Source organism: Pholcus phalangioides, unplaced genomic scaffold (genome assembly GCF_987345545.1).
Source record: "Pholcus phalangioides strain wild (caught in Gottingen) unplaced genomic scaffold, Ppha-v1.0 ptg000011l_1, whole genome shotgun sequence".
NCBI classification, from domain to species: domain Eukaryota; kingdom Metazoa; phylum Arthropoda; class Arachnida; order Araneae; family Pholcidae; genus Pholcus; species Pholcus phalangioides.
In genome coordinates, this window is record NW_028301604.1 from 21352930 (window position 1) to 21371268 (window position 18339).

General features: G+C 34.5%; 1 protein-coding gene across 1 annotated transcript in view; it reads right to left on the bottom strand.

Annotated features, from left to right (window-relative positions):
- Hsepi (D-glucuronyl C5-epimerase) overlaps window positions 1-18074 on the bottom strand; it is a 41291-nt gene extending 23217 nt beyond the window's left edge. Inside the window, exons 1-4 of the mRNA XM_089239269.1 lie at window positions 17416-18074; window positions 15296-15411; window positions 12956-13500; window positions 2317-2562 (exon numbers count right to left, since the gene is read on the bottom strand). Coding sequence (XP_089095395.1) covers window positions 2317-2562; window positions 12956-13500; window positions 15296-15318 — 814 coding nt within the window. The 5' untranslated portion in view covers window positions 15319-15411; window positions 17416-18074. The remainder of the gene's footprint in view (window positions 1-2316; window positions 2563-12955; window positions 13501-15295; window positions 15412-17415) is intronic.
- Between the last annotated feature and the right edge of the window lie 265 nt (window positions 18075-18339).

The window sequence follows — 18339 nt, forward strand, 5'->3', positions numbered from 1 at the left end:
TCCCATGATGTTGCCCTGAGCACTGGAACAGTAGTGAGTACGAACCAAAACAATGTCCGAAACATTAAAACTATGTTGCAATCTCTTCTTATCATAATAATATTTTTGTCGGCATTGTTGCTTCTTAACTCATTCTTTAACTTGTACGAGTAATTTTTCTAGTAGACTAACTCGATCCCAAACTGGAAGATCCATAATCCAACCAAAGGGTAAAACGAGTTCTCTACCCAAGAACAACCTTGCCAGGGACTGACCAGTTGTTTAAGAAGGTACAGACCTCACTGCCAAACCAAAAAAGGACAAATTTCTATCCCAATTTTTGTGATCATTTTGTACATAACATGAAATCATTTGTTTAATGGTCTAATTGACCTGTTCAGTTAAGTTTGACTGAAGATGATAGGGTGTAATGAAGCGTTGGTTAACTTGAAGTTCTTTGCATGTTTCCTTCATTAGAGACAAAACACGGCCCATTGTCGGAGACGAAATTGTTTGGAAAACCATTCCGTGTGCAATATTCGTGTACAAACTTTTTCCCCACAGCACTGGTAGTGATGCACCTTAAGGGATACATTTCAACCCATTCAGGAAAATAGTCGACTACGACTAACAAATGAACATTTCCCTTAGAGGAAATAGGGAACGGTCCCATGGTGTCCACTCCAACCACCTCTCCGGGACTATTAACTGAAGTTGACATAATTTCCCCCCCACTTCCATTTGTTGTCGAATTTACAAGTCTGACATACTTTACAGGCGAGAACATATTTTTTTACATCTTTTCTTATCCCAGGCCAGTAAGCACGCTGAATACAACAGTGGTACATTTTACAGACACCCATGTGTCCTGACATTGGATGGTTATGCATCTCAAAGAGAAACTTATCTCTACAAGACGAAGGAACTACCAATAATTTTTTACCTTTACGTAAATAAAACAATGTCATTTTCAAAAATGTAATTCTTTTCAATTTTTTCATTTTGTATTGTTTCTCCAGAACTTTTCTTTTCAAAATAACTAATTAAATCACTGTACTATAGTCGCTGCTGCGTCACTAATTCAGACAAATCCAACAAAGAAAAAAGGTACAACCTATTATCAATTTTATCTTCAACGTCTGCCTCAACATTAGCTGAGTCGGGCATCCTAGACAACGCGTCCGGGGCTTGCATTCTAGAACCTTGTCTATATTCAAACCGTAACGGGGGTACTCTTGCAACCGGGTTCTTTTGCTATAGCTAGTCGGTAAAGATAGACGTAATTAAAAAAAAGGAATAATTTTAAAACAAAATGTTTCTTCCTTCGTGGGGAAAAATTTTGTGCCCTTCCACCTGGCCCCCACAAAGATGAGCTGCAACCTTAAGGCCCGGGACAAGCACTATTATTGTTTTTTCATGCCATAAATTCACTATAGAGCTCCACTCAGTGAAAACTCTGGCTTGAGGACCCACCAAAGATCCAACAGCCCTGCTCCATGATTTGGGGGGAGAAGGTCATGTCCTTTCTACGAAAAACCAATATTGTTCCCAAGAGGACTCTCTACTGCTGTGATCTATTACACTCCTCCTCTAGAAATTATCATGCGATCATAAGAACACTGCTTTAGGGGGAACATTACAGATGTTGAAAGGTCCGGACAAGCAAAGAAAAAAAAAATCTTTTTTGTTCATCCAGTCTAGCTTTTTTGCCTCACCCATATAATGTCTGCCCCAATGCAGGGTGGCTACACATTGACATTGTTCTTTTCTGTTGCTACTCACCCATCCATCCGAGGCAAAAAAAATAGGAATAAAACCTGAGCAAGAAAAAAATATTGAATGCCACAGCTTCTCCAAAGCCTAGATTTTAGGGGGGGGGGGAATCTCTGGAGAATCAAAAAAAATCTGTCACCTTCACTCAAATTTTGTGACTTTTTCGGGACTTCGTGACTTTTCCGTAATGGTAGACACCCTGAACACGTATACCGTATTTTTGGTTTTTCCATGAAATAATATATATGAAAATCTTTTTTTATATTCCCAATATTTGATAAAGTTATTTTTCACTGTCATAAAACAGCTTAGAATTTTTTATATTTTTTACTTCACTCCTTGTACGTTCACTAAAATTTAAGAGTATCTTATAATCATGTCTTGCACTGTATATATATATTTAACAAAAAGAAAAACCGCAAGTGAATGTAAAAATATAACCTAAATAAGCATGACATTTGGTTTAAAAAAAATTATCCAATATAGGAAAAAATTCAAACTGTGTAAAACAAAATTAATAAAACAATGTATCATATGTAAAGTAATTAATATAAAACAATGTACCATAAGCTTTAAATTCCAAAACTGTATTCTGGATACTCGTATCTCTTAGTTTTCTAAGCAAAGTCTCTCTCGATCTGTATGCTGATATATTCCAATGACCATGTGATGTGGTTTCACCATCATCCAAAATCACAAGCGAGTGTGAGACTTCAGTGAAGTTTTTGCTAAAATGACTTAATCCAAATTGTGCAATCTGAATAGGGTAGAAATGTCCCCGTGTATCCCACTGTGTAGAAACAGGAACTCCTAAAAAATAAAATTGTAACTACAGTGGACGTTTTTCAAAAAAACGTCATAAAAATCATTGTAAGTGGGGAAAATGTTTTAAATGGGAAATCTCAATTAGTATTAGTAACAGTTGGGGCCATAAAAAGAAGTCATACTAAGCAGGAACGTTATAAGCGGGATCCACTTAACACCTATAATAACTACAAAATATCTTGAAAGTAAGCAATATCTGATCACAAAATAAAAGCCAAATAAAAACCACATACCACTAAGGAGTTGATGAAAGAGTAGAATGAAACTGTATGCATATGTGAGTGTAATATTAATATAAGTAATGATTAAAATGAGGATACAGTGGAACTTTGGTTAACTCCTTAACCCAGTTTTGACCGCTTCTCAAAGTCATGACCAAATTGTACTATTTTTTATATATGATAACTGGTTACTTAAATAACGTATTTGAGAAGTTTCAAAAAATTTTATATTAATTTAGCATGTTTTTCTTTGTAATTAATGGGAATTTAAAATTAATAAACTTTTTAATTAATATAAATTAACTTAATTCAATTAAAATAATTAGTGATTATGACATTGGGAAACCTCATGTATCATGTGACAAAAAAAATTTAAGAAAAATATTCTTTTCTATTTTTAAAAACATCTACTCCTGATCATGGGGAATAAAACCAGATTGAAAAAATCAGGATAAATTTCCAAAAAATTCAATTTTGAAAAGCCATAAAAAAATTAAATTTCTTTATAAACAAATTTAAAAATATACTATGACATTCATTTTACCTTTTTATTTCCAAAAATTTGAATTTCATTCAAAAATATGAATAAAAACTAACTGAAAAAAATTTTAAAGCATTGCACAAATGCAACATCAGTCAAAAATGGGTTAACTGTTTCATTTTTTCCTGAATTCGATCCAAAAAATATCACATTTATTATTGCATTTTTTTGTTATATTTGTAAGTAGGAAAATTATATTAAAAAAAAAATTAACATGTCTGACATTTTTAAAAATTTAGAACAACTTTTTTCACTGTAAATAAAATAATATTTTCTCTGGAAGTTTTCTTTTCTTCCTACAAGAGCGCCTAACAGGGAAGTTACATTTATGGTTGTTGCATATAAAAAAAACTTATTCTAGTACAAATTACCATTCAGTGGACAACTGCCATCATCTATATGACTGATTTGATATTAAAATGGAACAGATACGTAAATCAGTAAAGGCTTAAAAACAGCACCCATATGGCATGGCAAAACAAGCAAGTGGTTAGCAAGCAAAAATCTTTAACAAAGTTTGATTTGATTAACAAGTGATTTGCATTATGAGCAAAAATTTTGCATATTGCTTTATTTAGTTTCACGTTATCACAACTGAGTCTATGGTTTTTAACCTTTGTCAACACACATCCTGTGGAAAATTGCAGATATTTTCTCCTACAGTCTTTGGTCAGCATGCCCCACTCGAAAAATGAACACACAATGCAAGTGTGACTGTTTATGATGGGAAACTTGATGTAGCACTGTAACCAAGCGTATATGCACTTAGTTTTTTAAAAATCTTGTTTGGAGAAAACTGTGGGTATTATTGAACGAGACTTTGAGGAGCTAGCTCATGAACAGGAACCACCAGTTGTCAAAGAGATTGTGTCCTTAAGAAGGACCATGGGACTAGAGGCAAATGAGAATGACATTCAAGAACTAGTGGGGAAACATGACCAGGAGTTGACCACACTGATGAATCTCCACAACAGCAAGGGCTTATGAATGAGATTTCGTGATGAGACTGGAAGAGAAAGAGAAATGTACCCTCCTTCAGTTCCACACTTCAAATAAGATTAGAGAGATGTGAAGAATGTGGGAATCTGTGCAAAAAGCTGCTGTTTCTAGAAAAGAACTACCCAAATAAAGCTGTAGCAGTGCAAGTAATGAATTGGGCCAATGACAATGCACTTTAACATTTCTGAGAAATCTTAAAAAATGGGAAAAGCAAGTGTCATTGGATAGATTCTTTTTCAAAGCCACACAAAAAAAATAAGTTTGCAGACAAAAGTAAGTCTGTAAATTATCATTAATAGTAGTCCTTCTCTCTCGTTATTCATAGTAAGTACATTTGTAAATATTGTATTGTATGTTTATTTACGTCATTACATTGTATTATTCATGTGATGTAATTACAGTAGAACTTGGTTAATTCAAATTTTGGATAATTCAAACTGTTATCAACTTCCCTTGAGTTTTCTATCCAATTTAATGTTAAAATTTCTTGTTTAATTCAAACTTTTTTCAAATTTTTCAGATAATTCGAATTTGGAGGAAAAAATCATGATTTTTGTATATGAGCATATTTAGTTTGGAAAAAATTCAAGGATCCAGACTTTTTCGATCAAGTAGTTAAACAAGAAATTAATAAAAGTCTGAAAAGACTATTTTTCCTCCACTCTTTTTTTTGATAATTTAATGTGCAACATTGTTCAGCTGGAGTGCATCAAAACTGTATCACTTAATACCTATTATGCTTTTCAACCTATAGATCAAGGCATGGCATTCAAAATCTGAATCTTTTTGTCATCATCAAGAGTATGGAAAGTATCAGAAAGTTCAGATTGTAATAATATGTCAATGAAAGTATATTTCCTTTGATAGCATAAGAATGATAAGCAAAATTTGGGAAATGGTTTCATAATGGATGATCATGAACTTTCCGTGTATCCAGATCATGTTTCCGTAAATCAGACTTTGAACATGGTCAAGAAATTCTGCAGTTATGCTGATTCCAGAACAGTGGAATAACGTAGCAGCTAAGAGCGATTATTATAGTTACAAATTATTAAAATTTGAGAAATAGTTTTGTATATAACTAATGTTAAAATTTTAATGACAGATAATTATTATCCTATGTGAATGTTGATGATAAAGCTGCAATTTTTAGTCATTTTACAGATCCAGGATACTTTAATTGGATAATTTGAATTTTTGATAATTCAAACTTTTTTCCCAGTAATCTCTATAAATAACTAGAGAATAATTCTTATTATTTTCGATAAGAATATTCTCTAGTAATTTATAATAGTAATCCTTCGAGAGAATATTCTCAAAAATATCTGTCCCCATCTCTCTTCCTGTCAAGAAGATGGGAATATTAAACTTTGTAGAACACAATATTAAAGTTTGAAAGCAAGAAAATTAAACTAACATGGCTGAATTGCACAACTTTTAAAGAAGTATGAGTGATACAGAATTTAAGTGTACGTGCACTGTAGAAAACTACAGTACTGTATGTTCTTAGAATGAAGATGATTATATAAGAATAGCTTCCTTTATCAATCAACTTTGGTTTCATTTTTGTTTTGAACTTATTTCTGAAAATTTATGTAATTTTAAAATAATTTTTCAAGGGTTAAATCTTAAGATGTCCAAAATTTTCGGTACAGGGGCTGTATAATCCAGACCGCCAAATCCAATATAATCCAGATCGCCAAGGGTGCTATAAGTCGCCAATGCCGGCGCTCTTGTGTCTGCCGGCCAGCTTTGCCGGGTTGTCGTTGTTCTAGATTGCTCCTCAGTAGCTTCTTTCTAGAAGCTTCCATTACCCATCCATTATAGATGGCGCTTAAAGCGCGGGCGATTCAAAAGGATAACTGCATTTTTTCCCTTTGTGCAGTAGCGTCATTTCGTTTCTAGTTTCCAACGGATTACCTCAGATTATTTCTTTCGGATTTTTTGCCAGGTTGTATTTTTCCGTTACATTTCTTCTTTTTTATACTTTTTTATAATTAGATTTTTGTGATTTCTCAACTATTTTATCATGCCTTCAGTCCTCAGCGTGGTCAAGAAGTACCAGGACGTTATTTCAAACGAACTGGATCTTAAATTTTCTAACGGTAGGCCAACCTTGGGTAATGAGGGAGTAGGTAACTTCGTTTTCTATCAGGCGTACCTGTGCCGAAATAAGTTGTCATTGGAGGGTGATTATGTCAAAAATTGCTTTGTTTTAAATGCTTCAGGAAATGGAAAACTGATTTATATTTCATAATATAAATAAAATTAGTCAAAAAAATTTCATTACTTAAAAGGAAAACGAATATTCTTGATTATTCTCCAATTTTTACATCCAGAATTCTCCAGAGAATATTCTCACCTCACATCTCTAGGAGCCCCAAAGCAGAATGTTTAGCACTGTTTTGCGACGAGTCCTCAGCTGACTGGAAATGTTCTGTGGTAAAAATTCCCATACATGTAATAATGTTTTTTTGCACTTTTTCTTAAAATCCTTCCAAATTGTTCTGCAGTAGCATTGTTCTACGACGTACAATGTTCTGCGATGTATGTAATTGTTCTGCGACGTACGTTGCAGATTTTGGCACATTCTGCTTTGGGGTCTATAGTCCGTTTCAGGTTAACTTTGCAGTGAAGAGGAAGCTACGAGGGAACAGAATCACTCGTTGCTATGACAACGAAAGCCTTTTAACCTATGTATCGATGCGCGGCCTCGGTAAGGTATGGCTGATTCTCGCCAATCTCGCAGAAAACAAATATTTTTTACGTGTAACGGAATGCTTGTAGAAAAAATTGTAGTCAGTTAGTAACAAAAAATTAGCTAATGAAAAAAAAAATCATTATCGATACTTTCAGAAATTAAAGTGTGGTTTTTTAAATTTGTTTTTATTGAAAAGTATGTTATTAACTCCTATTAACCCGGTTTTCACGTTTAAATTTGGGAATAGCCCCAAATAATAATAATAAAAATGATACGGGGCGGAGGGAATTTAGAATTCTTTTACTCACTTTTCTTGCCGAAATTTCCGTCGCACACCCACCCGAATGCATATATGTCGATGCCACTTGTTATCGCTACAGTTTTAGACATTTTTTACGGATTCCCATTCTATGGAATCCTCACTTGAAGTTGTAGAACTATCGGATTCTCTATTACTTATTAATTGTTGTTGCTCCAACATGTGTTCCATCAGGCCATCTGCAATCCAAAATTTCTCTTCTTTTTCAATAACGTGCTTTAAGCATTATTGCCAAAAAGAACGGAGAATGTTTTAGCGTGTCTATCTCTAGTGAAAACAAAGATTCAACTGTCACAGAAGGAAAAAATACACTGAAAGCCTAAACCATTGTGGGTCTCTCTCTCGCTTGCTTATTTATATTTATCTGGAAAGACACTGAAGAGAGAGGCATCTGGAGGAACAGCCTCTGCTGTGGGGGAGAAGATGGTGTTGGTGTAAAAGACACATTACTTATGTCAACATTCTCCGCTATCGGCTATTGGAATTCGGAAACCACCCCTATCCTACAAACACGGCAAGAAATAGATAATTTAAAAAAAAAGGGGGTGTCTGGAACCGTAACCTACACCCATAAAGAGAGCTTCTCACAACGGCATCGGCGCTGTTGTGAAAGAGGGACACTTCCTGTAATCTATGAGTGAATATCTGAATTCGTTAGAGGTTATTTTCGGGAGAAAAAAAAACTAATTGAATATTTGTCTGGGCGTGTAGGCCTATAACTACATGCAAAACTGAATGAAAAATTGTATCGGAAAATTCAACAAAATGACCATATAATATATGTAGATAATTGTGCAACCAAAAAAAAGCACAATAGTAATATTGGGGGGGGGGAAATTTCTTGGAAATCGCGCCAAAATGTTCATGAGCTAGCCATGGATTTTTGATAATGGTAACCAATATTTTTTCTAATTTAAAAATTTTAAACGAATTGGTTCAAAATCCATTGGTTCAAAACTGTATTTTTTCAGTATCTTTTTCAAAATCATAAAAAAATTTGAAATATTCTATATAAATGATCATCATAAACCTCCGATGTATGGGAACTATATTTTGTGGCGAAGGAATACACGCTCTACCTTTCTCTTCACTGCAAAGTTAACCTGAAACAAACTATAGGAGTGACCGTATCGGGGGGGGGGGGTTCCCTGTATTAATTGTCCAGCGGGGGCGGTACAAGCTTTGCATTTAGTATAGGATCCTAATGGGTTGACTTGAGTTGGGGAGCGATGAGAATGAAAAAAATTTTGAAGAAGGGGCGATGGAACAAAAAATTTGGAAAACTGTATTAACAGCAATTGAAATGGTTCTTTATTTGAATATGAATGAAATTCTGACAATATGAGATCTGTTTAAACTCATGAAAATACACAATTATTGCATAGATATGAAATTAAAATTACAAAAGAAATGTTATACAAAGTTTACATGCTGAACAACTTTCTACAACAATCTTTGGAAAAACTGATCAGTCGTGGTGTGGTGGATTTTGCTGAGTATTTCAACTCCTACAAAATGCATTTTAAGCTGAAAGACTAAATCCAATGACTTTCTATCATTGTGTTCACAGGAAAATGTATTTAATCAATGCATTGAATTCATTTGCAAGAACACGAACTCAAATTTTACATTTCTCATTGTATTTGAGACAATTTTTTCTCTTAGTGATACAGAGTGATGATTATACTAGAGCTGACCATATTAAACATCAGGGAATGATGTAAAATATATAGGACAATCACAGCAACACATGATTTCAGATTCTAAACGAACATCAGGTGCCAAACATTGACAAACTTCAAGCCAAAATTTCATTCAAATGTAGCCAAATATAAAAAATTTGTGATCAAATATTTAAACCTTTTCTGCTATCTAGCGATCATAATTTGAACCAAAATTGGAACTATTGGTATACGAACAGGGGTTTTAGTCCAATGGAACGAATGATGAAAATGGAGTCTGTGACCGTATCTGAGAGTGACAGTTAAATAGAAGTTCAAAATACGTTATTTAAATAGACTTTTTGCCAGGATATTTTTATTTGGCCATAAAACAGGGGTGATCGGTAAGAGGGGTTTTACTGTAATAGAAAACTGAACACATAAAAGGAGACTAGTTATTTAATTGGTCACCCCCTATACTGGATACAAGATGTGATACAGGCAAGCACGAAGACATACAAGTTCTATATCATATCCTACGGCATATCTAGCCATAATTGCAGAAACAGAGCCTCTAGATTAGTGTTTTCCAAAGTAGGCAATATCTTCTCTGGAGGGACAATTATGGTTACGTATATAATAAAGGATCGTATGAGATCACTGAGAAAGTGGTCTATGAGCAAAATAGTTTGGGAAACTATGCTCGGGATCATGCAACTTGTGGACTGTACAAGTTGATACCTCAAATGATCAGTTTGATTAGCAATTGATCTTGCAACTATGTAGGCCAAGGAGGTAAAGCAGCCAGGTGGGAACATGCACAGGGGTCTGTCCAGACTTTTTGCACAGGGTCCTGTTTTTGTGAAAATGTACCTTATTTTTGTGAAAATGTACCTTATTTTTGTGAAAACGTTCAAAATAGCAGTGAAAGTAATACTAATTAAACAGCAACCTCATTTTCCTATTTTATTTCATTTTTATTATCATTTTCCTAGTTTTTGATGCACTCACAGCTTGTTTGTGTTTCTGGCTATATATATGCTTGTTGACACATCGTGTTGGGTGATCATCAAATTGCACCCCCTTGGTCAATCCAGGGTCCCTTATCAAAAAATGTAGAACATATTTTGCAAAGAAAGCCAGATGCAGAAATGCTGTAACATAGCCAACTGTGAAGCTTCTCAAAACGTGCGATGTTCAACAAATTCGGTACTTTTAGACCCATTTTTCTAGCTTCTGTAGATGAAATTTTCTTAAAATCCGGCTCTACCGACGAATTCGTAGCATCTTTCAGCGCTTCCGATAAATCAGCAATGTCTTCCACCGCTTTCGACGAATCGGTAATGTCTTTCGAAGAAACGGAATTGTCTTCCGACGAATCGGCAATGTCTTTCGAAGAATCCGAAATGTCTTTCAGCGCTTCTGATAAATCGGTAATGTCTTTAGGCGCCTCCGATAAATCGGTAATGTATCGCGCCGTTTCCAAGGTTTCGACAGCGTGGTTCGAAACCGATGAAGGAAGCAATGTTTCAGTAATTTTTTCCGGGTTAGCACAATTGGAATTATCTGTATCTGACGTCTTTTTGGTGACGTTTTCAGATCCTCGTTTAAAAAACGATGTTATGGAGCTGCATCCCCTAACGTCAGTTGGCCGTATTTTTTTAATGTAGTAATCACTATTCCTTGAATTTCCACCTGTTGGTGGTCGACCACGCTTCATATTAAATTTTCAAAAATGAAAGCGCAATACAGGAAAAAAAACGTGCACAAAAAATCCAATTCTACAATTGTTGATGATTGTTGTTGTGATTCAAAGACCATTTGAGGAGAAGTGCGGGGCTAAAGCGTTTGTATAATGGCATAGGTTGCGCGATAAAATATCGGACGCGGTCAATCCGTGGTCAACCAGCGGGATGTCCTAACCAGAAGACTAGAAACAAGGAAAGCCCTCTCAAGGTCACGCTCTTTCTCCGATCGCCTTTTCAAGGTCATGTTTTCCGGTATCCAACCAACAACTTCTATAGATAAGATTACTCATCTATGGGGGAGGGGGTGGTGGTGTTGGGCCAACAATACATGCTTAAAAAAAAAGATCAATGGCTTTCTATTACAACTAGGGTCATAACTGATAAGAATTTTGTCGCACAGCAGTCGCAAAAGTTCGTTTTTTACGACGTAATTTTCATGAAGGGTTCGTTTTCTGGAATTTTGTGATGGATCCGTTTATTATCCTCCAAATTTTGTGAAACATCCTTTTTTTTAGCCCCGGAATTTTGTGAAGGGTCCGTTTTTTAGCCCCGGAATTTTGTGAAGGGTCCGTTTTTTAGCCCCAGAATTTTGTGAAGGGTCCGTTTTTTAGCCCCGGAATTTTGTGAAGGGTCCGTTTTCCGGACCCAAATTCCGGCTGGACAGACCCCTGATGCATGTAATGTCCTTGCTTTGTATGTAACAAAACATTATAATGCTGAAAAATGCCTCTAGGGAACCCTGCCATGAGACAATACATGTGACTGTAGGGCGTCCTTAACATTAATAAAAGTGATAGGCCTACTGTTTATGTGATCATTTCCTAGATAATCGCATCAGCTGTGGTGGGGTGTAGGTAGGGTTACCAGACGTCCTTTTTTTATGTCATTTCAAGCTTACTCCTACGTTTTAGAAAATTTGCCCTTTTGTTCTCCTTTTCAGGTTTCCCAATTCTTTTTTTTCACTCTGTAATCTTTTCATTGACATGAGTGTTTGACATTTTTTTCCCACGCTTTGACCAATTGCTGCCAAAATTCCCAAAATACAAGAACCCAAGTTGACTCCAAGTAGGGCAGATACTATTCTAACCACGGCCAAGCTTTTGCTCCAGAATAATATTAAAAAAACAGTCCAGAAAAAACAGCTCTGGAAGAACAAAACTGCAACATCCATTTTGAGAATACGATTGTTTACTCACCAACAGCTAATGCTGTGTACTAAATAAGGGGAGGGTGTTACCTCTTCCATTCACAAATAAAGAGAATAGGATAAAAAAAACTCAACGCTATTTCCTATGGTGATTTGCAAATCACCTCTGACAAAAAAAGCAATGCTCTTGGAAGAAAAAACATTCTGAGGGAAGAGCAATAAAACTGATCGGAGAGTCTGAACTATTCATTTTTAGCAGAGACACAAATTGTTATTTGTTTCTTTTTCTTTCTGTTTTTACTTTTTTTAGTGGTTGTGCTTTAGTTAGGAAAAATTATTGTGGTGGTGAATTTTTTGTTGGTTTAACAGTGTCATTTGTTGTAGAAATTAGAAAAAATGGCATTATCGAGGGCGTATGCTAAGGAGTTCTCCTTTCTCAGTTTTTGAATCTGGTAACCCTAGGTGTATATATAGGCCAATACAAAAGTAGAAATTAAACATCTTTTGTGCCTCCCAACCCCCTTCTAGCAGCAAAAGTAAGCAAAGCCCTGACTCCTACCAGCAAACTGACTCCTTTGTCAGCAAACTTTAATCTTCTGTGTGCAAGCCAAATTCAGATTTATCTTCATTACAGTAAGCTCTTGCTAATCCAGCACATATCAGACTGGAGTATGCTGATGATTCCAGATGAGTGAGTGATTCCAGTAATCCTGATTACCGAAATCGCCGGATTACTGGAAATCAATTGAAAAAGCCCACTCAAATAATATAAACTTCTGTTCATAGACATGCACAGTGATATGTTTTCCTCTTCTATATATATATATACTCAAAGAAAACCCACCTAAAAATTGTCAGATTACTGGATGGGCCAGATTAATGCATGACTGAACTATCGAGAGAGTCTACTGTATTTTTTTCATTTATATCCCTTTAAATCTCCTTAAATAACTTCTCCTTCCTTGATTACAATAATAACTAAACAAACTGTAACACCATAAGTTGAAATAATGATTCAATTAAAATAATTCTTTTACACACCTTCAGTTCCACTGATGCACTTGACTCGATCTCTGACTTCCACGTTATAATTTTCAAACCACAGGTATGGTCCATTAGGATCATATTTAGTCTTTGGGAAATATACTCGTGAATAGCTGTGTTGCCAATCAAAACGTTCAGTACCTCCATGCTTCACAACTTTTCCATATATTTCAAAGTATTTATGCAAAAAAGAAAATGGTACATACACTTCACCATTTTCTTGTCGACATGGAACAGAGTAATCATCATTTATGAAACATTCTATCTCTTCTACTGTTTTCAAGTTGCCACGCAAGTTAATCTGATGATCAGTGTCTAGCTGATCATACTCAGAATATTCTTTTTCATCAAATTGAAAAAGATCAGCCTGAAATGATTTCTGTGAAGTCAGTTTAGGACATGGGTCCTTCAGATGCCACTGTTTCTCTGTTACTGGAAGATTGACATCACATTTTGTCCAGTATGATAGTGTAGTGATGATAACAATCACTGTGAAAATTAGTAGTAACAACTTCAGGCTAATACGTACCCTCATCGATGAACTATTAAAAAAGAAAGCATGATATAAGCACGTGGTTACTTTCTTATCATCGTTATGAACATAAATCTAATATAATTAAACATCTAATTTTCCTAATTATTGATTTAAAATTTATTTCAATATGAGAAATCATTTTCAAACTTAAGAGAAAATAATTTCAGCATAGTGAGATGAATTTAGCATAGAAAAAACATTTAGAACTAGTGCATTGCAGCATTTTTGACTCATGCCCAGAGATGCCGACATGAAGAAAACATTGGTGGGGGGGGGGGGCTGAAAGTTGTCAGTCATCCCGTATATACAGGACTCAAATGCGTACTCAAGAGGGAGGGAAGGTGTGGTGCATTGCATATTTTTTGATATTTGGGGGGAGCTCAAATGGCCTCAGCCCCTAGGTTCTGGCGCTTATGCTTGAGTCAAGCTTAGAATATTGATGTCTGCTTACTCTTAATGATTCATATAACCCAGGGGTTCTCAAATTGTGGGTTGGTCCAACCTTTGTGGGTTTGTCTGCCAACCTGGACAAAGGTTTTTTTTTATCAGGGGTGGAGCACCAGCCTGGACAAAGGTTTTTCAAGGAGATTCTCTGTTAAATTGCTTTGGGGAGCCACAGATAAGCATTGATTAAGAGAAGGGGCACCGCCAGTGGAAAAAGTTTGAGAACCCTTGGTTTAACCCAATATTTACCATTGTCAATTTTTAGGGGATGCTTGTTTTCATTTCTAATTTGGCAGTGAAATTTTTGGTTTTGATTGCTGTACCTAAATCTTGAACTGACTGCTATAAACATTACAAACTGAATAAAAATATTCTGAAATTTTTAATAAATAATGATTAATTAATTTTAATTTAATGAAACTTTTTTCTCCAAATAGTTTTCCTTCCATCCATGTTATCATTTTTATATAATTTTTTTTTTGAAAAAGTTAAATAATAGGGGTTTTGGCATGTAATGGGTTAAGGAAAACATAGTTTATCTGATTTTTATAACATTTATTTTTATTAGAGCATTCTAGGCATATAGGCCCAGGGATCAGATGTCAAAAGTTTGAGAGAAACAAGAGAGTAATCCACCAGGTGTAGTTCGAGACGGAATCTCTGTCCATGCAAGACTTATTTCTTCTGCTTCCGGCTTATCCTCTTCCCATGGCCCACACATCCTGTATCAGGGACCCTGACCACAAAGGGGTAACTGTGCATTTTGGTTCCCTCACCTAGTATTTTTTCCCGAATGGTCAAATGAAGGCAAAGGAAAAATTGGGCTACTCACTTGTCCAGTCCCTGGAGCACCAAAAACACTTTTTTGAAATAAATTTATGAATAAAAATCAACCTTGTAATAAATCACCACTCTAGGAGCGGCACATGAGGCTTCGCACCCGAGTGGCAAGTAAGCTTGAGCCGCCCTTACATGGAGGAAAAAAAGAATTAACACATTTTAGTTTAAAGTTATATCTAAACTCCCATAAACGCTATTAGTCGTATACACTTAGATGAAGAGCATTGTGAAAGATTGGTTGTTCTCACAGCATAAAGCTTTCTTTAAAAATGGCGTACACTGGCTTGCAAAACAACGGGATCTCTGCTTTCAGGCCTATGTATATATTTCAGAGATTTTCCTCATAAATTAAAACTGCGAAAAGTTTGTACAAACAAACCAATAATTATCTTTGTATAACAAATTTTATGTATAGGTTTATATCAAAAAAAATGTTTTTTCTTCCTATGTTCATAAAATTGTAAAATGATGTTCAGCTGACACGTTCAGAAAGAAAAGTATATTACTATCAAACTCACCTAGGTTCACTTTCTTCGGGCATGTGAATAACCAATACTGAATTTCTCTGTCAAAACACTCATTTAAAATGGAATGAAAATTATAGGCATACTTTTCTTGGATTTCTAAATCATCACTGAAATAGCAAAATAAAATCCTATTTATTAAAAACCAAAGTACTAATCATCAAACCTAAGCATTTTTATAATATAAGGGTGATATGTTATTCCTACATGATATCTAAATATCGAATACATTCATCATTTAAAAATACCCTGGTTGTTGTGATATCTGGACCAGTGTTTTCCAATACGCATCAAAATTCAATTTCACCCCTCCAAATTTTGTTGGAGTGAAAATACTCCTTCAAATTTTAGGTAATTTTTTTAATAGATTTCTCACTGATAAATAAATAAAATACCCCTTAAAATTTTGGAGAGGAGAGAAATTACTCTTAAAAATTATTTCTTCGGAAAACACTGGTCTGGACTGTCAAATTCAACATCAGTCACTTGTTTGAAACCAACGTCATGCGAATCTGATGTCTTACGTTTTGCATGAAACGCCAATCACTCAAATGACAGATGATTTACAGGTAACAAAAGCTGATTTAAGATGATGCATAAAACTATTTAATTCAGTGATAATTAAAAAAACTTCATAAATTTTATGGAAAATTTTTAGCACATATATTAAATGGAATAGGCTAAGAAAATTTCATAAAAATATTATTTTATTCATGAAAATACACCATTATTTTCTATAATGAAGCCATGGCTTAAAAAACTTCAAATAATTATTTTGGACTGTTTTTCCTCAGGAAAAAAAGGTTTGGCTCCAATGAAATTTAGCTGATAAGTAGATTTTTTCTTTATTTTAATTTGTCAAGTTCTGCTATATTCAATAACCTTTTTCCTGATATATTAAGACTTTTTTTTTCTTTTTCTTTCAAACCCAGTTAAAAAATTTAATTTTACTTCAGGATGATCTCCAATAAGTATTGTGTCGTGAAATTCTCAAAGAAAAGTCGAAAGATAGTTGGTGTTATTTATTTTGTTCCCAAATGAGAATTGTTTTTGGTATATACAAAGCCAAGACTGACAAATTGAAAAAAAATTTAGGCATCAGCTAAGTTTCTCAAGAGCATCGCATGGGTTTTTTTCCCACGAAAAATGGTCCTAAATAATTTTTTTCAACTTTTCCAGGACTGAATGACCCTTTAAGTTGGAAGACCCACTGTCACGAAATCAGAAAATATTGTGTCATTCTCAGTCTCCGGTTTAATAATGACATATCAAAAGTTTTATATAGGTGGCAATACAGATTCTCTTGTTACCCTTACGGCATAATGACCTGGAACAAACTAGTGTTTTTCTATGAAAGAAATTTTCTCATCAAATTTTTTCTTTATAATTTTTTTAGTAAAGTAATTTACAATTATAATAATTAAAAATAATATTTATTCCCAGTTTTCCAAGAGGCAATTTTTCATTTGCATGAAATTATCAGACATCTTAATCAAATTTTGCATAGGTTTTCCACACAAATATTTCGAGTGTTTTATTAACTGAAAGAATTAGGAAAAGTGGCAACCAAAATTTCATAAATGCCAAGCATTTCCCTTTTGGAAAAAAAATTCCACAAAAGTTATCCCTTGACTTGTCAAGGACTTGAAGATCCTTTCCATGTTAGTAGACATGCTGACATTATTTCTAAAAATTATTTTGCTGCCTTCAGGCTCCCAATTCATCCTAATACATAATTATCTCTACTATCTAGGAACAGCCTCAGGCAATGGTAAAGCAAGACTACCAAACTGGCTAATCACAGCGAGTCAGGATTTAGATGAAATTTCATGGATATCCGGCTTTCTTCACAGCGACATTTCTTCTCTCACAAAGTAAGGTTGTGGTTGCATTTTTCCATTTCTAAATTTTTTAGATGAAGACGTCTAACTCAAAATATTCCTGGGACTTGAGATTTCTCTAGAATTTTCCGTGCTCATCCCCGAGGGTCTTTTAAGTTGCCATTGAAAGAGGCTTGGCCTTGTGCCCGGCATTAAACTTTTAAATTAGGTTAGGTTATCCTCAATTTAAACTAAAAAATAGAAAAAAAGAATGATATATACTTTCATACTTACCCTTTGAAAAAATTTTGAAGAGTTTGATGCAAACTTAACTTCTTTCACGTTGCAAGATTTGAGTTATATTTTTGCATTTGGCCTCTAAATTTTTCTCCATGTGAGAACTATTCATTTTTTTATCAAATATTAAGGAAACCTTTTATATTTCAGCAGGTAATCAACGAAAGAAACAAATATCCTTCTTGATAGATGAAAAAAACTAATCATAAAATGGTCCGTGTTCTTCATAATGATATAAATAAGCTAGTTTTGCAACTGGGATTTTTTTCCGAAAGGTATTCAAAGATATATTTATAAAATTAAAAAAAAAAAAAAACTAACACATAATATGACCAGGACACACTGGGAAGCATGTAAATATCTTCTTCGATTTGTTCGAAAATTTATATTAATATTGTTATTTCCTCCAAGGAACCATTAGTTTCAAATTCTTTGGGACAAGTAGCATACCTATAACTTGAACTTGTAAGGTATGATTTCTCACCGCATCATAACTTCTTTATAAATTACAGCAATCTTCATAAATTTCTGATAGTAGAACTCAATTAAGTAAGCTTTATCGCCATGGAATAACGTGATTAATTCTAAAGAAACAACATTCAATAACAAAAGTTGTTTACAGACAAAATGCCTTAATGTTGACACCGGGAAAACGCTGTAAGTTTTTCCGCTTACTTCTGCCTTTCCCAACTCTTACTCATTCCCCCACACTAATCTGACCATATTTCCTCGAGAGAAATACGGGAAATTGGAATTCCAAATACGGGGAAATACGGGACATCGCCAATAATCGCCAAAAATGACGCCAAAAGTGAAAAAGTTGCCAAATATTGCTGATTTAACGGAAAAATCGCCATGGCGGGAAATAAAGCATTACAGCAAATTGCAGTGGATTAAAATGAATCCCACGAAATAAAACGT